The 25,021-nt window shown below is 38.1% G+C and overlaps 1 protein-coding gene across 3 annotated transcripts in view; it reads right to left on the reverse strand.

Moving 5' to 3' along the window:
* Positions 1 to 25,021, reverse strand: part of KLHL13 (kelch-like family member 13) — a 64,644-nt gene that overhangs the window by 14,212 nt on the left and 25,411 nt on the right. Inside the window, exons 1-4 of one of the 3 annotated variants that reach the window (XM_010004757.1) lie at positions 20,869 to 20,948; positions 5,575 to 5,716; positions 3,865 to 3,997; positions 2,872 to 3,068 (exon numbers count right to left, since the gene is read on the reverse strand). In XM_010004757.1, the coding sequence (XP_010003059.1) occupies positions 2,872 to 3,068; positions 3,865 to 3,997; positions 5,575 to 5,716; positions 20,869 to 20,948 (552 nt within the window). Of the gene's footprint in view, positions 1 to 2,871; positions 3,069 to 3,864; positions 3,998 to 5,574; positions 5,717 to 20,276; positions 20,403 to 20,868; positions 20,949 to 25,021 lie in introns of those variants that run through there. The other 2 variants (XM_010004756.1, XM_010004758.1) reach the window with 2 other exon arrangements.

A 25,021-nucleotide genomic window follows, 5' to 3' on the forward strand; every position in this document is an offset into this window, starting at 1 on the left:
CAGCAGGAAAAACATGCACAGAAAAATTAAGTCCTCGAGCCCAGTACCACAAAATATTTAGTCATCTAATTTTCTTTTATTTCAGTGACTGTTAAGACACTTCAGCTCTTCACATGGGGATTCAAAGGGTTTGTGTTAAGAGCTTACATTCCCCTGAAATCCTCACGTTTTCTGTGGCTTCCCACACGCAGAACTCCAGAAATAACAGCACAGAAATTTGACCAGCTTGGAAAACAGAATCAATCACACCTCCATGACAGAAAAGGTGAATTGCTGGTGGCTGTCAGAGCTGGCCCCAGTGTTAGATCCAATGCTCCCACAAAACTGAGACCATCTTGCTCCATCTTCGGTTAACAGTGCTCTTATGCCAAGACAGGACTTCCAAACACTGAGACCACTGGACTATTTGCTAGTTGTTACACAAGTGCAAAGCACAGAACCACAGAAGGAATGAAATGTTCTTCTGCAGCTGTGTGAACGGTATAGCCAAGACATTGATTTCAATGTTTTGGAGTGTTTCCTTTAATTCCAGTGTAACATTAAAGTACCCTTTAATTTTCCTGAGTGCTGGAATTTCTTTGGATAGGTTTCCCTTCTTTCTCCAATTTGTGCACTGCTGCTACTCGTGCACTCTAGCACTCATTACTCTGAAAAACATTCCCAGGGCATTTTTATAAATTTTAATTACACTGCGACTCATTTAGGTGTGAACCTGGGAGCAGTCCTAGTGTATCATACAGCTACAGATGGTTAAAACCAGTACTAAAAGCAAGACAGAAAACATTTTAGGAAATATTCCAGTGTTTCTCTGGGAGTCTGTTTGGCTGCAGAGTAAAGATTATCAGAACTATAGGCTGCTTGACAGGAGGTGTGTAAAGGCAGAAAAAAATACCACTTACAAGTCAGCTACAATACATACTATTCTTAGAAGGGCTCTTTTTTTCTTTTGCACAACTGTTAGCTTAAGCTAATGTTCTTCTTTGTAAATACTTTCAATACCCTTTTATGAACTAACACAGCTACATTATGCTTTACATAAACTGACTCCTATAATCTCTTTAATAATGGACTCTCTAGGCAGTTTCAAGACAATTGAACCGTCTGGGAACAGTTACATCAGCTCTCAGATGCTGCTCTCAGTCAGCTAATTTCACTAAGAAATCAACTCAAGACTTGCTCAGAAAACTCATTTAAATTACAGGAATACTCCTTTATAATGGGGAGTAATCTTTGTAAAACTAAGATATGTTGGTTAAAAAAGGAAAAAAACAACTCCAACCCATTTGCTCACCAACTCTTGTTCCTGTTTCAAAAAATTCAAAAGGAAGTTCATTCCGAAATTCCTTATACAAGGGAACACAACTAGGTTAGCAGCACAAACATGGTTTTGTACTTCCTCTACAGTTACACAATGAATGAGATTGTTCCCTTAGACATAGGTATAAAGTGAAGTATTTAAGAAAAGAGAATCAATAACATTAAGAGAATTAATAAAGCCTTCCTTGTTCTTTCAAAATGCAGTGTCAAACAAGACACTTTTCTTACTTGAAGAAAAATGAGTCAACATGGTAAATGAAGGACCCTTCAGAAAACAAGTCTTTTAAACATTCAAAAAATTCTTCCAAATGATATTATTTAACAGGAAAGAAGCTCCCTAAGAAAGCAAAATAAGAAACCAGCTACCCTACCCAGAAAGGGAAAAGGGCAACATAATATCCCTGGGGCTCAACTCCTATCAATGGGAGGCCACTCCAAAAGACACCAAGACCTTATTCCACCTTGGGATTTACAGCAACATTAACTCTAGAGAGATAGACTGCAGCACTTTGAAAAGTAAAAAAAAACAAACACCTGAGCAACAGAGAATAGGCTTTTAATAGAGAAAATTGCAAAACTGTTTGACATTCAACTTGAAATTAGCACAGCATTCTTCTCCAGAGCACAGCCTCAAAACAGAACAGGACACCAAGGAAAGGAGGAGGAAAAAAGGTTGTCAGCAAAGTTCCCTTCCCCCAAGAGTGGGTTCATGACCTAAGGCTTTAATCTCTATAATAAAAATCAGCAGGGCTAAGCCATAAACAGACTGTACTGCACTGGAATGCCAGTATGCTGCTTTGTAAGGCAAACTTTCTATGTGTTCCAATTGCACAAAAGCAGCTGTGCTACATAAGTATTGATCTTTTAACTAACAATTACTGGTAGAAGAGGAAAGGGTTGCTGCTCTGGGGGCTGTCCCCTGCTTAGAAAAGCACTTAGTTTGGAGATTGTGAAAAAAACACTTCCCAGTAGGCATTGAAAGCCATTTTTCCTTCTAGCAAAATATGGCCATCAACATGAAAACCTTGTAGCTACTTTTCTCATATAACAAACATTTCCATAACATCCCTATTAGAGGGCATATTATTCTAAAGGACTGTGTAATGGTCTCTGATGATCACGACAACTGTGGGCTTCATTCCTCAAAACAAAGAGGTTCCAAGAAAGTATATTAACAGACAGCAACAGCAGCTTGCTCTTCTATTACTTCTTCCAATTTAACTCACCATGTAGCTTTCTCATAGAATGATACAGAGTGTGAGGGCATGAACTAAGAAATCCAGTAATTAATCTGGGAACCAAGATTATCATTTCTGCCATCATCACTGCAATACACTCAGGAATTGGAAGAATTTTCATGTGGTATGACATTTCTATCAGACTCACACTGTGCAAGATACTAAAAAAAAAGATTTTCAAGCAAACTTGTTCTCAGTGAATCCAAATAATGAATATTGGCAAGTTTTAGAGTTAACTTCTACTATTACATAGCCATTGTTCTTTAAAAAACTCAAACATAATAATTTTAAATGTGAAACAAATAGTAAGTCTTACCCCAGAGATAAGAAACACTTTGCAGAAGTCCAAAACAGGTAAAATCTGCAAAAAACTGGCAGCTTCCAGAGTGTCCTGAAGGTTGTCCATGTTAAGGGAAAGTTTTGCAGTATAAATGAAATCAATGATCTTCTTTAGGCCTATTTTGTTCACACCATGAAGCTTAATGCACATCAGATCCTGTTCCTTCATTCCTCCTGAAAAAGACATGTAGGTGAGTTTATATGATCATTTTGATTGGGTTGAAATAATTTCATAAACAGTAGAGTTGTTTTCAGCCCTGAGCTGATTCCCACACCCCACTGAACCTATGTCTGAGTGACCAATGGCAATTTGGAGAGAAGAGAATGCCAGCAATGTGCACTTGCAGTCCAAAAACCAACCATGTCCTGGGCTGCATCAAAAGCAGCATAGCCTGCAGGTCAAGGGAGGTGATTCCCCCCCTTTACTTGGCTTTTGTGAGACCCCACCTGGAGTACTGCATCCAGTTCTGGAGCCCCTAACATAAGAAGGACATGGAGCTCATGAAGAGAATCCAGAGAAGGGCCACAAAGATTATCAGAGGGCTGGAGCAGCTCTCCTGCAAGGACAGGCTGAAAGAGTTGGGGCTTTTCAGCCTGGAGAGAAGGCTCTGAGGAGACCTCATAGCACCTACCAGTGCCTGAAGGGGCTTCAAGAAAGCTGGGGAGGGGCTTTTCACAAGCGCTTGTAGTGAGAGGACAAGGGGTAATGGATCAAAACTGGAAGAAGGAAGATTTAGGTCAGACATTAAGAATAAATTCTTTAGTGTGAGGGTGGTGAGACACTGGCCCAGGTTGCCCAGGGAAGTTGCGGAAGCCCCATCCCTGGAAGTGTTGAAGGGCAGGTTGGATGGGGCTTGGAGCAATCTGGTCTAGTGGGAGGTGTCCCTACTCATGCAGGGGGGTTGGAACTACATGATCTTTAAGATCCTTTCCAACCCAAACTATTCTATGACTTTAACAGGAACAGCACCTGTGAACATGGCCTTGAAGTAATCACTTGCTGAAGCCATCATTGCTCTATGAACTGGAAATACTTCGTCACCATCTCCTGGAACAAGTGTCACATCACAAAGCAAACCTTCCACTCGCAGCTGGTCAAAACCCTGCAAGGAGAGCACAATGTGGAGCTATCTCTTAATCTGGGAGGAGAGCAGGAAACACTTTTGTTTCCCTTATTTTTCTGTACATATGCACCATAGTCGCAAAAGGCACCAAGATAAAAATTGAATATATTGGAGATAACGATGATGACAGAGATAATTATTCATTGGAAAACAAGCAGAATAATTATTATTTTCCAGAAATGGCTGAAGAATGCAAAGTGCTAAAGTAGTTATTTTCAGGAAGGAGGTTTTTTGTACACTTGCAGGTAGGGATCTTTTTTTCAACCTACCCTTTATAGACATAGATGCATTGGAGACACATTTCTGTTCCACACCAGTGAAAGTGCTTTGCAACCTAAGAGGCTGCAAAATACTGGGGTCTGAAAGGAAAGCTGTCACCTGGTTCCATGATTATCAAACATGTTACTGATGATTACTGGGCAAAAACTCACATCATATATAAATACATATATATATATATAAAATACTTTTTCTGAATTACTTATAATGGCTAACTGTAATAAAAAAAATCATCTACCACAGCATCCTGGAGTAAGATTTTCTTCCAAAGATATGCCTGGTTGAGGATACTGGAGGATGGCTGGAATTCTCACCTCCTTCATGCCCTGTGGAACCATGGCTCAGACACAAACCAATTTCCTTCAGCCAGACATGTCTGCATATCTGATGCTTTTCTAGTACTGCCAAGAATATAAATATTGTCTTTATAGATTTAACACTTAGAGAAGTCTTGGAATCAGTCCAGATGGTTTTAAATCTAAGGTACAGTAAGGCTGTATTTTTAGAACAGCCAAGGTAAATGAACATTCAAATTTGCCCCATAAAAAGTATAGTGCATTTGAAAAAAAAAATAAAAAAAAAAAATAGTATTTGCTCCAACAAATCAGAAGGTAAACACAGGATTATATAAAACGAATGTATTTCAGTGACTCAACTTGCCTGCAGTTTCTACCAGAAAGGCTTTACAACTACCAGTTCTCCATTTACTCATTTTTTTAAGACAAAAATTGAATGATGAGCAAAAAAGCTCTAAACATTTGGCTTAGTGTTCAAACGAGGGAGAACAGTGTGCAGATGACCAGGCCTTAGAAACTGAAAGAAAAGAATCACTGGGTTCTCTGAATTAAAAAAAAAAAAGTCAATTTTTACAAAACTTAGGCAATCTATTTAGGCAGCAATTCAAAAAAGTGGCAATTCTCCAAAGAGTCACACCATACAGAAGTCATCTGCACTCCTAAGAACCACTGCACTGCAAATTAGCAGGAGCTCTGCAATCTGTAAGCTTGACTCAGCACGACATGTAAATCTCCAGCAGAAATGAGAGGATAAGATGACTTTACTTCTATATTTTTAAAGCTTTAGAGAGGATAACACAGGAAAAAAAGTTACAAGCCATGGTTGCTTGTGGGCAGTGTCAGCACAGCACACTGATATGTGTGGGTTTTTGAGGCTTTTTAGGAATTACTTGTCTGATAAAGTCTATTGAGTGGAAACATTGTTTAGAGCAGCCAAAATTCTGAGTGCAGATCAATACTGACACAAGAAGATTTAATTACCTGTAATACCACAGAACTGTGAGTATTGCTGGTGAAAAATCTTGTGGTTCCTGTCTTAGAAGACTGTAGGTGGGCAGAAACGCCCATATCGCTGCTACCAAGAGATACTTTCATATGAGGGTCCTCCTCTTCCACCAGAGATCTAAGATCAGAACAAAGAAACCTTAAGAAGAAACTCATTTTCATTCAGTGCTCTTGTGTATTAAAACCAGAGTCTTCTGGGATGAAACATAACAGCACAGAGGCTAGAGGTCAAAAATTAGCAGGTGACAAAATCCATCCTTAGTGGTCCCCTTCAGCTAAACTAAGGCAGTGAAGCACTAACAGTCTCTAAACCAGTGACACTTTAAAAACTTCTTTTTAGCTAATAAATGTTTCCTTTTCCTTTCACCTCCCTGATTAACAGACCTGAACACTACTTGGATTCTATGCGTACTTCCAGTGTTGTGGGACACTTGCAGGGGTTTCATCCAGTTTCCAAAATCAAATGTCTCACCAGACTGCCAAGCAAAGCTACAAGATTGAAACTCTAAATGTAACATTAAATTTCAGTGATTTCATTCTTAGGGTTTGCATTATCTTGCTCAAGTATAAGCATAATTATAGAAAACTTATTTAGTGGAGTTCCAAGCTGTAATTTTAAGCCACCTTTAGAAACACACAACTGGAAGACAACTCATTTGTCTGGAAGACAACATACAAATTATTCAGGACACAATATACAATATTTTGTTACTGCAGGCAACCACTTCATGATTTTGTTAGTGTGACTTCAATATTTATGTTTTTGCAAGCAATTACTGTCCAAATCTAGATAGGAAGGACTAATTTTAGGTAAATTGTTAAAAAAAAAATGACTGTACTATTATTAGCCTTCCATTGTAATCTTGAGATGTAAATTAGGGTTTTATATAGAGATATGCATATTAAATTCTAACTACCCTAACCTGTAATTATTATAAAATGTAAATAATGTCATCTCTAGAAATATTAATAACTACTTCCTGTGATTTCCATGATCTAATGTACTACCTATTAGCATGCATAGTGCTATAATGGATATATACACAATATTAATTAGCAAACATAAGCTGTTAACCCACAGATGAAGGCATCTTCATTATTTATAATGACTCCATGTTTCAAAAAAAGATTCATAGCAGTTTGATATAATTGCTGCAGAACTCAGGTAGAACATTTTAAAGATTTTAAACATGCAGACTAAAACACTGGCTTCCAAGCTAGTTTCAGAAATTACTTTAAGGAAGTGACAAGAATATGCTTAGATTTCCCCCATCCCTACCACTTTTACTGCACTCATGGACAAATTTGGAATTTGCAGATCAAAAATAATTTTCATAAGTTGTTTCTTTTCCCCAAATAAAATTTTGATTCTTTTTTAAAAAATAAAATATTTAACCCCCCTTCTTTGGGTGCATGGACTTTGTGAAGCAGTTTCTGAAACTCACATGTCACCCTGGATAGCACTGATGTGCCTTTTTCAAACCCATGAGTACATAAGGTCAGCTATGAAAACATGCTCAAAACAAATTCACTATTCAACAGCGTACATGAGTCTGAAACAGGGAGATTTTATGCAAACAGACACAACAGATTGTAGGAACAAGGGTACATCTAAATGACTTTGAATTCTAATGTTGCAACCCAATACTCGGACATCTGAAAAAACAGATCAGTGTGGATGTACTGCAGCATGCAAGAACTGTGACTGTTTTTAAACAGAACTACCTCTATTTAATAAAACAAATACAGATTGGAATTTAGATAAAGTTTTACAAGGTGTACCTTAGGAAAATGCTCTCTCGCCTGTCTAAGGCACACAGCAACTCTGGACAGTGATGTAGCACAGCAGCAAAGCAGCTGCTCGCTCATGACCAAATATTTTTGTTCACTTTGTTCTGGAGTGGTTGGAGGTGGAGGGGTTTGTTTTAGTTTTAATACAGTCACCTCAAGGACAAAGACTAACACCATTTCAAAGGACACCTAGTCCCTACATTGGTACATGTCTTTCTAAGACGAAATATAACGTGAGGAGACTTGGAAGCGTGGGTGGGAAGGAAAGGCAGCTTCAACCAGCATGAATCTGACTATCTGCTCTAGAAAGATCTTCCTGAAACATCAGATCAGATAGCCATTATATGAAGGAACTTTTAAAACTTTTTCTAAACTCAGAAGAGAAGATGTACACATCAGTTTAAATCATGAAGAAAAGAAATGCACAAGTAAACCAGCTGTCCTAGCTGTCTGGAGGGGGCTTTTCACCATGCCTGCCACATACACCATGCTGCTTTATAAAGCATGTTGGCTGCTGGAAAATAAGTCTGACAAATGAAGATAAAGCCCCTGACCATGATTCATTTATTCCAAGAACAGCAGGGATAACAGAAACATTTTCTAAACAGGCCACATTTCACACAACTCCCCAGGCTTTGTCCTAAGTGGTCCTAACACAAGACACTTTATTACAACTGCTTAGGCAACAGAGAGGATACCACAAAATTCCTGCAATACTCCAAAGTAGGCATCCGACAGGCCAGGTGTGCCTATAAGCACTTGATTTTCAAAACATGCAAGGCAGTTGTCTAGTACCTGTAAGCTCAGGAGCTCACAACTTTGTGTTCTTCTGGAGAAGAGATCTCCACCATTTCTCTTCCACATTTGCTGCTCCGTATGTACAGGAATTTGCTTATGTGAATTAGGCATTAAAAAAAATCACAAACTTCCACATTACAAAAATCTAGCAGAATACAAGTTACAGTAAGCTCTACTCTCAAACATTAACTTGGCTGAGTATGACTCCACAAGATTGAACTTGATGCAAGATTATATTACTCCTATATTGGGTTTTGCTTTAAAACAAAGTAACTATGAAAAAATGGAGGGTGTTTTTCTTCTGTTTTGTTGTTGTGGGTTTTTTTTGGGGGGGTTGGTTGTTTTTGTTTGTTTTTTGTGGGGGAGGTGGTGGTGTTAAATACATCACCTTTTTTACCTGCAGCTTTAAGAATTTTGGAAGGCCCAGCACCCTCTCCCATTATGCACAAAGTGACATTCAGGAGCTGATTTTGGCAGAAGTTACATTTTAAGTCAGCAATAAGACCTGGCAACAGCATGCTGATCCCCTGAATCCAGCCTTGTGACATTCACCATGATGGAAAGAGCACTCCCAGAGAGACCAGAAATTATGAGTTTGTCATTGGCTTTGTACCAGTTCCAGCACTTACCTTCACACAGCAAGAGAAACTAACCTTTGCAAGACAAAGTGAAAATGCAACAGCTCTCATGCCCAGTGTTGATACCATTACACAAAGAAACAGGAAAACATAAGCACTGTATCATATACAATGAGAGTAATTTAAAACTATCCTGCTGAGGAATTTCAAAGCATTCAGAATATAACTCCTGTTGGGAGGGGCTATAAAGTGAATATCCAGAAATAACTGTGCTATTCACACCCCAAACAGATGGGTAACACAGTTTAGATTCAACTGAATTCCCAACAAAACCACAGCAAGTACATCTGTCTTGTTGGGACACTTACCAAAGGTGTTATTTACATTCATTAGCATAGGTCTGCTAAGCACTACAATTAATTAGATAATAATGAATGTAAACATATCGATTTTTTTACTTTATTGTAAATACAGTAGAACACAACAAAGCACACTACCAAAGAATAAAGCTAATTAATTTTCTAATTAATTTTATTGCTCTGATCAATGCAAGTCATTCAGTGAGGCAGCAGCAGCAATTTTAATCAAGGTTAAAAAAAAACCTTGGAGTAAACAGCCAAAATTACCATAACCTGCAGTGATAATTCACAAGAAGTGGCTCTGAAGATGGATATTAACCCCACTTTCAATGCATTCACTTGGTCTGGGGAGGTGGTTGAACATTACAGCATTTAGAACAAGGGAATTCTGGAGTTTAGTGTGAAATTAATATTAATACTGCAACAGTGAAACAGAGGACTGACTTAAGAACAAGGGAATTCTGGAGTTTGGTGGGAAATGAATATTAACATTGCAATAGTGAAACAGAGGAGCTGACTTCTGCAGCTTCTGGGAAGCAGTGGCTCCCAGTTCAGAGAAAGGCACTGGAGGTTTAGTTGTTATCACAGAAGAAGCTGTCAGTCAGAATTTTCTTCCTAACCTTATGTTGAATCTTTCAAGTGCAGTATAGCTTTTTCCTGGCTACTGTAACCAAATGTGCTTTTTTTCATGACTCCACGTATGCCCAACAGGTATTTTTGTCATGATGAAATATGCATTATGTGGATATTAAATATCTTACTTTCCTAACTTCCTGTCAATTTTGAAGGAAGATAGCTTTGCTTCTTACCATTAGAAAACATGCAAATGTAAGTTTTCTTTCTGTAGATGACTGCCAACTAGATTCACTTTCATTTATTTTCTCTCTGAAGATATTATTTTTAATCTTGTTCATCTAAAATGTATCTGAACACTGACAACCTGTGCAATTAGCAATTACTTCAGAACTAGCAAAAAGACAACCAAATGTTAAGCTACAAAAAACCCACTACAATAGGTCAAGAGTCTTGCCAACCTAACATGCAGCTACACTGACTTTTTAGGGGTTGGTTTTTTTAGGGGTCTTTGTTTGGGGTTTTGGGGGTGATTTTCATGGCTAAACACCACCCTAGTGGAGAAAATAAAGTTCAAATTGGATCAATTCAGTAGTTTTATTCAATATTTCAATGATCTGAAAGACACTAGTCCAGTGGCTTTTAAGCATTATGAGGTTAATAAATCCCTAAATCTTGTCACAAGGCAGGACAAAATATGGTGGGGTAAGAGGAATAGTTGACTTCTGCTAATGAGAAGAAGATAAATCAATTCCATGGGTCTTCATGAGTTTCCAAGTTTAGTTGCTAGCCCTTGCACATAAAGAAGGGGCATAAGCAAGTATCTAGACTAGCACAACCATTGTAAGAGTTCAGTATTTCAGGAGAATCCTAAATAAGCAATTTGAAAACACACAAACTGGCCAAAGCATTTACAGGGCTTCTGTCCATTCCTGTTCCCAATTCCACGGGAAATCTCTGTAGATTACTTGCAGTGAATTATGGAAACTGTGAACTGACTTTAAAGGAGCAACTTCAATATGAATACAGCAGAGGAACCACTAACCCTGTGACCAGGACAGCCCAGGAGACCCTTTATTCAGATCCAGAACCTGAACCTTACTCACTTAATCCTCAACTGAAGGCTTGCTGGCTAACATAGCTGCCCACACCTCCAGCCTAAGCTCAGTTTTTACCTTCCTTCAAAGATGCTTTCAGTTCTGGAACTTTCCAGCAAATACTGACAAATATTTCTTAACTAGATTAAGTAACAACATAGTTCACAGAGGCAAATTGCTTTCTAAAGCATATAGCAAATATTACCCTCTTCAAAGAGGCATCCAGATGACCTATGATAAGCAGGGATCTGTGGAAACTATGACAACTTTTACTGTCAATTAGAATATTCAAATTACGGTGTTGCTGTTTTGTAGAGAGCTCAGTGGCAGGAATGAAATAAAACAATATTCTCTTATGATGTTTTCTGCAGAATCAGTACTCATTCTTATGCAACAGAAGCAAGGCAACTATTAATAATATTGGGGATTTGCTCATTTACATCAGTAAACCATTGGTGTGTTTGAAGTTGTCAGAGAACAGTGCACAGGCTGGAAACAATGTGAGCTCAGCCTACAGCTACAGACATTTCAGAGCTCATGTTCTCTGATTTATTTAAAACCCACAGTCTTTACATAACTCAGTAAAAGCTTGCCAAAGCCATAGTGGCCAGACAGTGAATTCTTAATTTTGTGAAGCTCAATAGCTTCTTTCTGAAAGGATTGTAACCTTATTTTTTCTGTCAAATTACTGTTCAATGAACCATGACTGCAAGTGTTCTGGTCACTGGTAAATGGCATCTTCAGCAACCACTCCTGGCATCTGTCAGTACTCAGGTATTCATCAGCAAACCTGAGTTCAATTTCTTGTGAAGATATTCTTATTACAAGACAAATGTTTACTGTTTTATGACCTACCAAAAAGCCTGGTGTATTACCTTAACATATTCCTTAACATGCAGCTGTGCATGTATTTTGCTAATGAACTTATTAATGAAGAGGCCAAATACAGTGACACTTTAATTTATTATTAGATATAGATTCATTCTTTCCTTTGTATGCATAATCTGCCAAAAAGCATTTTAGTATGCTTAGTCTGCCAAAAAATAATTTAAGTATTGACTATGTTACTGTCTTCCCATTATGAACAGATGTTCTAGCTTCGAGACTAATGAATTTAGGAATTCCCCAACAAATTACATGGCCACCTAGGAGCTCAAGAAGCATAACTGATATGGCAGCACTGCCTAAAAGAAAATATACTGTTGTCTCTATTAAGAAATTCAAATATTAATACAATGTAGATTAATAAATTGCATAATCACAATATTTCCCATTTTTTCCTATTCCATGTCTTCCACCCATAAAGTTTCAGGAAATTTTTTATTCTGACAAAGAAGCTACTTTTACAGTTGTCCTTCCCTATATTGACATCTCATCTTTTTATTACTATTTTTTAAACAGGAATTTCTAACTTAATTCCTTTGTGGTAGTAGTAACCCAGTAAAACTAGCCAATTTTATAACTTGTTAATGGTTACTTATTAGAAAAACACAACAAAACTTCCTGTAAGAAATACAAGTTTACATTTTAAAATAGACACATGACTCCAGCTAGAAGAGAAAACAAAGACAAAAGGTCATTTTTGTTCTAATAGCTTGACAGAGCAAGTTCACTCCTTTTAATAGCCCAACTAACATGTTCAGCAAAGTTCAGTTCTTGCTTTGGGGGCCCAGGCAGGACCTAAATCACTTTGTGGGTACCACAAAGGTGATGCACACAAAGGAGTAGGAATCATGCCCATTTTTCTTTCTTGTTATGACCACTCGTTCCATGTTACTGAAGATGTCACTGTTGCTACTGAACAGTTTAAAAGGCTGTATTTTTAACAGATGAACTAAAAGCTGATAACGTAACTAGGAACACTTTGCATTTGTCACATTACTGCATTCCTTAAAAATGTCACTTTAATGCTGTTCACTTGAAAGGAACCACCACAACCAAAAGTTGGAAAACTTTTACCTCAAGTGAATGAACACTGCATTTTTACTAGTGTGGATGCAATTTTCAAAAGTAGCCACTGCAGCAGGTGCAGAATACTGCTCACCCTGGGCAATGCTCTTGATGTTTATATTTTAATATCTCCCTTTTTACACCTGACCTTGTTCATAGATAAGGACATTTGTAACAGCAGAACATTTAAACATCTTTTTAGTAACTTGATCCTGAGCTCTTCCAAATCTCCACTTTGGGAGAAAAGCCTAAAATAAAGCTTAATGTTTCTTAAATTAAAAAACAAATACATGTTCCGATATCCCTTTTCCACCTTTTCTCTAAACTAAAGGTATTTTTTAAAAGGGGAACAGAAAACTCAGCTCAATGTAGCAGAGCAAATCAGTGAGATGGGGCATTTTACTTTCACAAGGCTTTGGCTCTGGTCAAGGGCTGCAGGAGAGGAAGATACAGGCCTTCCAAAACCCCAAAGTCAGCAGAGAAGGACTAGATAATTTCAGGACACATGCTGATGGGCAGCAGACACAGAGCTTCCCAACTCAAACTGCTAACACAGTTACAGCATAAGATGCTGGTTGCAGCTTAGAAGGTGTCTACAGGGGAAATCAGGCACCAAAGCAATGCAGCCTGAGCACCTCTGCAAGCTCCATCACCAAACACAGCAAGGCCATGAGGGGAATGCCACACACAAAGTGATTTGGAGGACAAGGCCACTGAATCTTGTTCACCCAGAGTCAGGCTCAAAGTAACCTTATAATTATTATAGAAGCAACATCTTGTAACTAGTGCATAAATGTCAAGCCTTTAAATGCTTTTGTTCTTTTTTTAATAGAGTCAGGTCTCCTTAGACTTCAAACCCAAGGACAAAGGCCCACAATTTCAATGGAAATTACAAAGGCTACTAGAAATACTCAGATGATCAAAGATGCCATCACTTTCCAAACACCGATGGATCTGGGCGGAAAGCAGGACAACACCGAAATGAGGATATTCCCAACATCACTTGAACCTTCTGCTATCACCTCCTAGTACGGCCACACTGTGACCAAAGGTAGCACAAAATTAAGCCCCACAAAGCCAGCAGAGAGACTGAGCAACAGCATCAAATGTTTCACTATGATTTCCTAAGGACATGCACACAGAAAATATTCTCCTCAAAATTCCTTTTTAAACAGCTAAACTATCAGAGGTCTCAAGCTGTTTGCAGCATAATTACAGCCTGCTGGTTAATTCAAATTTGTTTTCCACAGAAACAAAGCAATATTTGGCTCAGCCATCGCTATCAAGCTTTTGTTCCTCACAGTATTTAGTCTCTCTGGGAGCCTTCGTATCACATCCACATTTATCTGTTTGACAAAGGGTTTACATTCACTGGACCATTTGTAGCTAAAATTTGCAGACTCAGATAGTTTAATGATGCTAAATTAGAAACGGTTTTCTAATTACTTTTTTGCCAAAGCTGGTGTTAGTCTATGCATTCTTACTATTAAAACCAGAAAGAACTAAGCAAGTACACATGCTTGGCAGCTTTTATACAGAAGCAGAACTACTTTATTTCTTTGATGTTTAAAAAGGGAAAATACAGCAGTCACTCAAGAGGTTTCACAGCTTAGGTTGGACTGACATTGCATATCCTATTCTCTGCCCTTTACATTTGGTCTGAAGTGTTCAAAAAGCCCGTCAAAATTCTAGCTAGGCAGCTTAACACTTCCTGTGCATTGCAAAACACTCAAGAAAGACATTTTGCATCCACTAGCTGATTACAGTTCTACCTGACTGTCTTTAAAGTTAGTTTTCATACACACAGAAACTGGTAAACCTGGAGAATGACTCCTTAGAGACAAAAACCTATTTATGAACAAAATGTCACCTGCACAGTCAAGATTTGGTCATAGAATACACATCCCACAGGATTCCTTTAACAGATGCAGAAACAACTCCGGTCAAGAGTGCTGGTGCTTTTTTCCTGTACACTGTAGAGAACAATTTTGATAGCTTAAAAGCCAACAAAAAAAGTAAAAAATATTCTGATTATATGTTTAGGTAATTAACTCCTGCTCTTTGTGCTACCTAGGTCTGCTCTATCATTCCTCTTGCTTTGTCACTTCCCACGGCTGTTTCAAGATTCCTTTATTACAATCTTCTGGGGATATGGGGCATTAATTGGTTTAAAATGTAAAAACTTTCCCCCTACATGACAGAGTTTAAATCTAAGCATGGCAGATAACAGGAGTAGGTAACCTGTTCATCCCATGAAAAAAAAAACAAACATTTTTGCAACTTAGATATTGCAACAGTCTCAGTCACTGCTGGCCAAAATATTACAGCAATAATATAGATGTGCACTTCCATTTTAGTGTTATAGCTGCACATTATTACACTACAATTCCCACCACAACCATTTAGAACAAGTGACTATTATTTTAAAACCCCAATATTCACCAAGTATTTTATGAAAATCCATAGCTATCCCTATCCAAACTTCAACAGAAAATACTGCGTAACACTAAAAAAGCCACTGAGTGGCAAGTGCCTGGACAACAACATTTTTCCACAATAACAGGGAAATAATGGCAAAAATGACAAACTGGCAGAACTGACATTCTGGCCCAATAGGCTGAGTAGCATATTCAAGACAGTTCAATAAAGGATGCTTCAGCTTGTCACAACATGTCAATATTGCAACATCATCCAAGGAGGGGAACATAATTTTGAGGACCACAGCATTGCCTATAAAGGTCTGCCCAGAACAAACACAAGCACTGAGAAACTCCTGACAACCAGGTTTGCTGGGGTTTTTCCTCCTTGTTTTTACCAGTTTGTTAATCCAATGAGATTTCACATTTCAAGCTCAGAGTAATCTACTGAAATACATATTATGCAAAAAAGCAAAAGTAAGATCAACAGACACAAATGAGAACTCTACATACAAAATTGCTGGGATTAAAAGCAGTCTTCTAATTGCAAAATAAGCCCCCTCTATTCCCCATCCACCCAACTCAACTATCTGTTTGCAGGCACTGTCAGATTAGTTTAAAAATATTTGGAGTGACCTGCACATTGACTTTCAACATGTTGAGACTTGAAATATCTATGAAATTATTGCTTAAAATTGCAACATTGCCAAAGACAGGCAAGTCTGCTTTGCTTTGAATACTATGTAGTCTGTGAAATGCTCAAGAGCCCAATGAAAGGGTTAATTTACTAAAAATGACCGATGGAGATAGTAGAGACACAGGGTAGTCTCCCAAAAGAGAATTAATAGACATGCTGTGATGAAATATGCATACACACATTTTCCTTTTTACGTGTACTTCATTGTATTGCATAAATTCAAAGAGCGCATTGTAGAGCAAAGCAGAGATTTGAAAGAAGACACAAAAGCATTAACCTATATAACCTATATAAGCAGCTAAAACTAACCCTGATTACTCCAGAGTATTATGAATTCATTCTACTTTTCTGCACAGTAACTGATTTCCATGACTGCAAAGCATTTCCCATCAGACAAGTTTCACAACCGCATCACTCCGCAACGACAATTTCTGTTGCAAACCCTTGGACTGCAATATATTTGGAATATCACATTTGGTTATTTTTCTTAACATTACTCAGCTTTTTATGAAAAGGGATGCAAGGGACAGTGTCCACTTAAAAATATCAACACACTGTTCCATGTAAAAGGACAGAAGGCACAGAAGTTTGATTATTTTAAATCCTAAAACCCAGATTATTTTGAATTAAGAATTTTTTACTTTTTTTTTAACCATGGCATGTTGGAATCTAAAAACACTTATCTGAACACTTAAACTTTCCAGAAAGCAGCCAATCATTCTCACATGATGTATTTTTGAAAATGGTATTTTTGCATTATTGAATTCTTTGTAGATGTCCATTGCAGTACTTTAATCTCTAGAGCCTCCACAAACATTTCTTCCATTCATGTTAATGGAAGATGTGCACAACTTCAGAAAAAAATATAAATTACTAGTGTGAATAAGAAATGGATGTATGAGATGACATGACCCATGAACAATAATTGGGGGACAGATTCCTTTTACACCTCAAAGCCATTACGTGCAGCAAATTCTGCACCGTTCCTCAAGCTATATTAAGAGGTGCTTCAGTTCTTACCCTCCACTTATGTCAGTTGTCTTTTTTTCTTTTTAACATGTGGCCCTCAATACACAGCTGCAATGCCAAGGAATACCACTTTTCCAGCTTGGAATTATTCACTTTGTCCTTCGCTCTGATGCATTCAGTGAAACTGCTCATCTTGCGTACATGATATATTATGACTGTCCCCACACAGTCAGCCCAACTGTTAACCTAAATGTGATTTCACTAGCAAAGCACCAACTTTCACAGTCCTTTTGACAAAAGGAAACTACATTCTAAACCCCAGTGCCATTGAGAGTCATTTAAAAAGGGTAAATCAGCCTGACAAAGGCATGTACATACACACATCCACACATTCCTAACTCATGCACTAAGTCATGCTGCACTACACCTACGTATATTGATCATATACCAGGGATCCAATTCTAATACTAATTTTCCCTATGTAATGTCACTGGATCTCCATCAACCTGGGGGAAAGCTCAAGGTACTCTGGAGAAGTCTCACCAGAAGAAAGAGGGTTACTGTATTCCCCTTTAGAGGGACCCTTAGCCCTCTGTACAATGTGAACTTAACTCTTGCAGCCAGGATATGGTGAAAATAACTCTAATAAATAACTGGTGGTAAACACAAACACCAGCCAAGCGGCAGCAATTCACTGCTGCTCTTTCCCGTTGTCAGGAATGCAGTAGCAGACCCAGCAAAACCAGCAGTACTTCCCAGTAACAGAACCACACCCTCACCTACAAAGTCACCAGCTCAACTTCAGCAGGTCCTTTATTTTATGTACTACCCAGCCACAAGGTTCTTGTAGCAAAGGACGCTCCGGAACAAGCTCTTTGTACTCATTCCCCACCTCAGGAACTACCACAAACTTTTCAAGCAGAGACTACAGTTCAACTCCTCCAGCTACACAAGTTTGCAGGAGAATTAACTGTTTCCCAGTGGTATTTTGTATGGAGATGCTCCCTGCAAGAAGCCAAACGTGCTCAGAACCACCAGTCTGGGCATTCCCATACAGGGAAACTAAGGCAGAGTCCGGGTATCAGGTACACAGCCCAAATAAAACTCTAGTAAAATTTGTGGGTCCTGACAGTTTAACCTCCAGGTAAGTTACTTGTAAATCATAAGAAGGATGAAACTTTTAAAGTTCAGGTCCACTTTATTAGAAAAACATGAAAAACTGGAATTCCATTTTAAGTAAAAAAAAAATTACCTTTAAGATCTCCCTATGCTGCGTTTCAAATTACAATACAAACCTTTTTTATAAGATTAAGATGTCTAGTACTAAAGGGATGAAAAGTTTAATTAGAACTTTGCATACTTTAGATCCAAAATAAAGTACATAAGTGCTCATCTGTGAATTCAAGAGTTTTATTGTAATTTCTTTTACATCAATACATGTTCTGTTGCACACCCCACTTATTCCTGAATCTTTTTCTTGAAATATAATCCTTGTGCCAAGGTGCAGAGTACTATTGATAAAGAAAAACTAATAAATATGAATATGAACACCATCAGATTGAATAAAACAGTAGCAAATTCACTGTAATCTCTGCAAGGAAGATAATTAATTCCATCACCTATTTTACTCATTAATCTAAATTACAATATACAGTATATATCAGTTGATATACACTGTCTAATCAAATAGATGCCATTTTGTAATGTTTCTCATTCTTTATAATAAAGTATACAAATAATTTAAATGCTAAATTTAAGAGTCCTGCTCACATCAGGATCATGTGTCAGTGAAGAAATGTCTCCATAAACACCAGGATAAACTGACTCATTATAAAAAGATGATTAAGGCTGCTGAGCACATATTTCTCATGCTCCAGATAAGCTCCGCATCATATAGTTAAGCATGATCACTAAAACCTGCTCACATGCTTTCAGCACACTGAAATAATCAGCTACATGATCCCCATCATAAAAGCCAGTGCATACAGAACTAGATGAGCCATTTAAAGGCGACACACAAAAGAAATGCTCCGTTTCAGCAGCATATAGATCAGACTGGGTTATTTCTTGCATTTAATAAGTATTATAGTTAAAAAAAAAAAAAAGGCAAAACATACAACACTTAAGGCAGTGTTTCCCTGAAAAAGGTTCAAAAGATTCAACTCTTTTTTTTTTATCATTATACTTTGCATTTAATCATATGGTTTTTTTTTAAAGCCACGATAGTAGCAATTTCTTGGAAACAGCTGATTTCTGGTAGTCTTAAACATAAAAAAAATCTAAAGCACTTCCATGAAAATTAATCTGCAAATGGAAGCATGCACAGCACAGGTTCTAACCAGCCAGGTTAACTCCTTAGCTTTTCTGCCAGAGAACAATAGTGACCACGCACAGGGTGTTTTATTGTCTCAGCTCCGCTGCTATTCGATGCAATTCTCAGCAACAACCAAAAAAGAAGACATTTAGAGGACCTTTAAATATCTATTTCTTACAGCACATCCCTACAACAGCCGAAGCAAAAGCCTATTTGCAACAAGACAATTGAAGCTTAAAAGCACGAACATAGTAGATATTAGGCTGGAATACTACTGGAAAGTAACAGTCTTTAGAGTCATTCCCAGATCGGGAAGTCATCTACACTGCTACTGGTGCTTTTTAAAGCAATTCTTCCTCATTTTCAAAATAACTGCTTCCTTAAATCAAAGCTTAAGCAATTCAGTACCCTATCCTTGGTTTTATTTCACAGAAGGAAAAAAGTCACCTGTATATGCTAACACAGAACTCGCAGCAACAAAAGGTGAACAAAAGATCCATCAAGATTCGGGAAGACAAAGGTACATTGTTTCCATGGGTATTAAAATACTGTTTTATGCTAAGCTACTTTACATGGAAAACCAGCATAACTATGTAAGGATTCAGAGACAGATGATTTATATTTAAGTTCATAAAATGAATTCAGCTTGTGTTGAGGTTAAGACTTTCAAGAATAACACAAGACCAAAGCAGGATGATTTCTTTTACACAAGAACTTACATGAACAAAAGTGTAATACAATACAGCAGGTGATTCCATGTTTCAATTCCAAATGTAATAGTAAGGAGGAAGGAATGTTAGCATATCCACTACAAAGAAAGCCTACCTCAAAGCTTCACTTGTCAATTCAAGCTCAGCGCTACAAATTAACAGCAACACGAACTTTTCAAAGAACATAAACTGTATTATTATGAACATGGCTCAATCTGCACAATTTCTCTACATTTCAACAAAGAGGAAAAAGACTTGACACAACATCCACCATGAAACATCCAGGATAAAATCTAGGGGGGTCTACACAGATAACAAGGTAAAATTCTGAGTGCCACTGTCATTCAATACAGAACAGGGTATTTTGCCACAGGGTAGTCTCACGAAAGCAATCCCACCTTAATATCCTCATTTCTCTCACTTACATGTATGCTGGAGAAAGTGGCGATGACCTGGATGTTTTAAGCACAGGAACTGGGAATTTCCAGATAGCAGGAGAGCTCGTTTTCCATTTCAATGGCATGTTGTCACCACGGTACTACAATAACAGTAAACAGCGTTTCCATAACAGACTACCAACTAGAACTTCCATTCCACACGCTACTGCCACAGCAGTGGCTGCTGCTAAGAACAAGGAAATGATTCTGCCAATGCCCTTAAACCGATGCTTCCAATCTGTAAAACAGGGCTGCAAGGCATCTCCTTTTAAATCCTGCTGTCCCCTAAAGCAATATGATGATTCTATCCTTCTAACTCAACAATAGTGCCACCTCGTTAGGGAAGCACTGACTGCAGTATATGGTTAAAAAAAAAAAGACTGCACTGTGCACACCAGCACAATGCAGCTTTATTTAATAAAAGCAGCTAATTTTTTACAGAACTGTTTCTGATGCTATTGTTCTACCTTCACAGGGACACTGCAGCACTGTACTATATTCTCTTCCTATTAACCTCATTTCTGACCAATGGAAGCAGGAAAAAAAAAAACGGGTTTCATATGAAAATGAAACAACATACCTACTCAGAATACACTTGTCATCCTCTGAACATTCTTCTTTTGAGCTGCAACAATACAAATGGGATATAAATCTCAGCATAGCCTTAGGCCACGGCTAATAGAGATCAGTGACTAAATTCAGCAGCCTGTTTTCCTCCTGTGCAAGCTCTGACCAAACAATACAAGAATGCCATTATGGAAAAAGCCCATTGCAAAAATCAGTCCTTCTAATCCATAGCTAGGAAGACAAAATAAAGCATAAATCGCTGCAGGTCTCTGCATGCTCTTCTATTAGCTTCTGGTTCAGGATGCTCTCATTTTCCTATTCTCATTTCCAAGGAAGAGGAGCAAAATCTCATGCATTTTACAACATGCTATAGGAACACAAATATCAGTCTTCTGCAGAAGAGAAGCAGAGTAGCATGCTGTTAATAGCAGTCCTCGTAGGGACGCTACCAACAACCTAATTCTGAACGCCCCCCCAGCAGCTCACAAATTGCCTGAAGAGCTGCCCAAGCAGTCGGTCATGCAGGTGTCCATCAGGGACCACTCTGCAACTCTGTGCTCTGCTTGGTGACCTCCCGGGGCTGATGACAGCAGGGAGCAGGGACAGAAAGCTATTAAAAAGGGAATGGAGTATTTAATAGCATCTTGGGCATAAACAGAGCAGGTTTCTAGGGAAAAGAAGGCAGAGCTTCAACTATATTGACTTCCCTATGGGGGAAAAATTATATATAATAAAAAAATCACTTGTAATATATTACCACAGGAGGTCAGAACAACACTGTTTCCTCTACAGATTTCAGAATAGACTTTGCGCATCTTGACAATTTCTCTGTTCATCAGGACAGCCTAATTCTATCACAAAAAAGCCAAAACGCTGTCAAAATACTCAGCAATTAAGAAGAGAACCATGAGCAGAATTTCTATAAATTTAAGCATTTTGATAACACTCTGGCATGTTTTTCATAATGATGAAGCCTACATTGTTACATTTATTTTGGGGGTGAAATCACCAGGCAATAATTGTTGCTTCTCATCATTACTGAAAATGTTTGCCCAAAATAGTTTTGGACATTTGAAGCTGTTACCATAACCACAGGCAAGGATCTAAACTAACCTAGGATGACCAGAGCCACGGGCTAATTAAAAACCTATTGGACAAACAATTGAGGAGCTCTCTCCCACTTCTTTGAAGAAGTTCTGAATTACACACGAGCAACATTAACAGAGGCAACAAATCCCACTGAAACTGCTACTTGAATGCTGAGCAGACATTTGCTGTGCAGAACAACAGCATTTCTATGCTATAAATATTAAGTAACACAGGGCCTGTAGAGAGAAGGTATGCAGTTCTAGCATAAAGAAGTCTTACTTTTAGTAAGAGAATTTATGCATTTACATTTCAAGGGCCATCATGCTTGTCTGCACACATTCTAAATATTGCGTGCAACAGTCTCTCACACATCATAACCCCAGACCACTAGATCATGTCTTCTCCGCTCTGAAGGCCTGAGAGTGACATTGAAAGAGATGTTAGATAGCAGCTCTTATAACCACTAGGAAAAAGATCATAGTCTTGAATTCATGCACTCAATTTTGCATTTGCAGTCATACAGAAACTGTATGAAAACACAATAAACAAATGCTGCTACTCCCTTCCTCACATTGACTGGCCAGGCAGTGCAACCAACTGGAAACAGCTTCCTAAGTCTGGATCTCTCTGCTCTTATAACCCCCAGGAGCTAATTAAACATTTATTAACAGCAGCATTACTAATATAAAATAATTGGGGTAAGGACAAGCAGTGGGCCACTTTTTAAAAAGTAACTGTTGAAATACCCTTTTGCCCAATAAAATATGAAAGCCAACTCAAGCCACAGTCATTCTCAAGCACTCACTGGTACTTGAGTCAAACAATGCACACCCAGAAAGTTCTGTTACATCTCACTCCTGACTCCAATAAGATCACCCAACATAAAGGGCAGCATTAATGCTCAAATACTCTCCTGTGGGTGCTTCTATTCCATTTATTTTTCATTTAATTTACAAGCTACCTAATTAAAACCTTTACAGAAATCACAGTAGCAGTACATTTAACTTTTTTAAAGTGTATGAACCCCAAGCACTGTCCAACTATCTCCTCCTACTGTCCAGCACACACCACTTGATCAAATGGCCATCAAAGCAAATGCTTTTCACTTGCAAAAGCACCACCACGTGAGAAATGAATCACCCATCTACACATAAGGAGGGAAAAAAAAAAAAATCAAATACCATTTTCTTCCTGTCAGTCACAAATCAGATACATATTCCCAAGGAAAACATAACCTAAATTTGTTCTATGCTCTACATAAGCTACTCCTAAGACAACTACAAATCACAGAATATTTATATTAAAGACTTCAAAATACAAGTTTAGTTACACATTTAAAAATATGGGAATAGTCATCTCCTAGACTGTCCTGTGACCACTGAATATACTATGTTTTCTGTTTTCACCCTATATTGCTTTACCACTCGTCCCCAAATTAACTGGTACTGAAGGCCAAAAGCAGCATTATAGCTTCATGCAGAATCCTACTTGCCAAGGAAACAGTTTTTTCCTAGGCAAGCAGTATGAAAATATATCAAATTGGATCACCAAACTGCATATTTGCTTTTAAATCTAAAATTCTCTTAAATGCTGAAGTCCCATGATAATTGTAAAGATTAAACAGCTTCTTGGGACCATTCAAGAGGCTCATGTTCTGTATTTTCCTCACAAATTCACATTCAAGATTAAAAGCATCTACCATTTGTAACTTGCTTAAAGCTGCTTTCCACTTACAAACTGAGGCTTTTTGCATATCTTTTATTCTGCATACATAACATGAGAAAGAAGTCTACAGTTTTTAAGCAGTCATTTCCACACTAGTATTTCCAAAACTGCACTGAGCAGACTGATGGCAAAATAACTGGCAGGGTTATCAAACAGTTCTGCAAAACATTTCTCCATGAAACAAATGCACAGGTGACATAAGGAAAAAAAATAAAAAGACCAAAGGCAAGATCCCCAGCTGCCATTTTACAGACCTCAGCTGTTAGCAAGACCAGAAGCTATTGACTGAGGTTGTACAGAAAGTACATCTAAGCATGCTTTAAAGTGCCAGGCATTTCCTACCCCTCTTCCTCCACTTGCCACCCCAAATCCTTCTTTGCTGTTGACGAACAAGCAAGATTCAGCCCCAAATGAGAGAAGGGGACACACAGCACCATAGTCTGAAAGGACAGGAACAAACTACACACAAAAAACAGCCCTTGGCAAGTGTGCTGATCACAGCATCTTTTCTTCTGCAAGCTGTCCCTGATCTTCAGGGTAGAAATGCAGCTAAAACATTTTCTTTATGATTTTATTTCTTTTTCTTGTGATATCCTCTTCTTTCCATTGTGCAACACAAAGCTGCTACCACATTGTCCTGTGCATACAGACTGTCAATATCTATGCCTTTGCTGCCTTTTACATGCATTGTAATATCCAAGTTCTCATTTTACTGCCTGGCATGCCTTCATTTCTGGGACATGTGTAATTCCAACAAGCATTTCCTAGAAGATTTCCCTTCAGGGTTGGTCCAAAGAAGAACTCACAGGCAGAAACATGTACCAGAGGTGAGTGGCAACATAAAACATTACTAGTCTGAAAATATTTATTCTTAGCCTATTTTTGTAGAAAAACTAAGAAGAGTAAATGTTAACTTCTAGATATGACACTGGATTTTATGAGTTTGCACAGATTGAGTTTCACTTCTTTCAGTCCTTAAACCGTTAAAAACAATAATAAAAAAAAATTGCTCAGGCAAATGATTTGCTGAGGTTCAAAGATGTGCTGTTCTGCTCTAACAAGCTGCTTACCTCTCTCCATTCACCCACCTACTATATTTCAGAGGAACCAAAAGCACTAGGGTGGAAACAGGGTTATTTCTACACAGAAACTTCCTCAAGTCTTGTAAACCCTTCTGGGGTGACCTGAAAAGTCTGCTGCACTTCCAGAATCCGAGGCTCCTTTTAGCATTACACAAAGAACAACATTCAAAATTGCAATGTTGTTGTGATTTACAACTCCCATTGTAGACAGAAAGGTCTAAATACTTGTCACAAGTATTATGTTTGCTAACATTAAAATACTTCCTGCTG

Source organism: Chaetura pelagica, unplaced genomic scaffold (assembly GCF_000747805.2).
Source record: "Chaetura pelagica isolate M959 unplaced genomic scaffold, ChaPel_1.0 scaffold129, whole genome shotgun sequence".
Lineage (NCBI taxonomy): Eukaryota > Metazoa > Chordata > Aves > Apodiformes > Apodidae > Chaetura > Chaetura pelagica.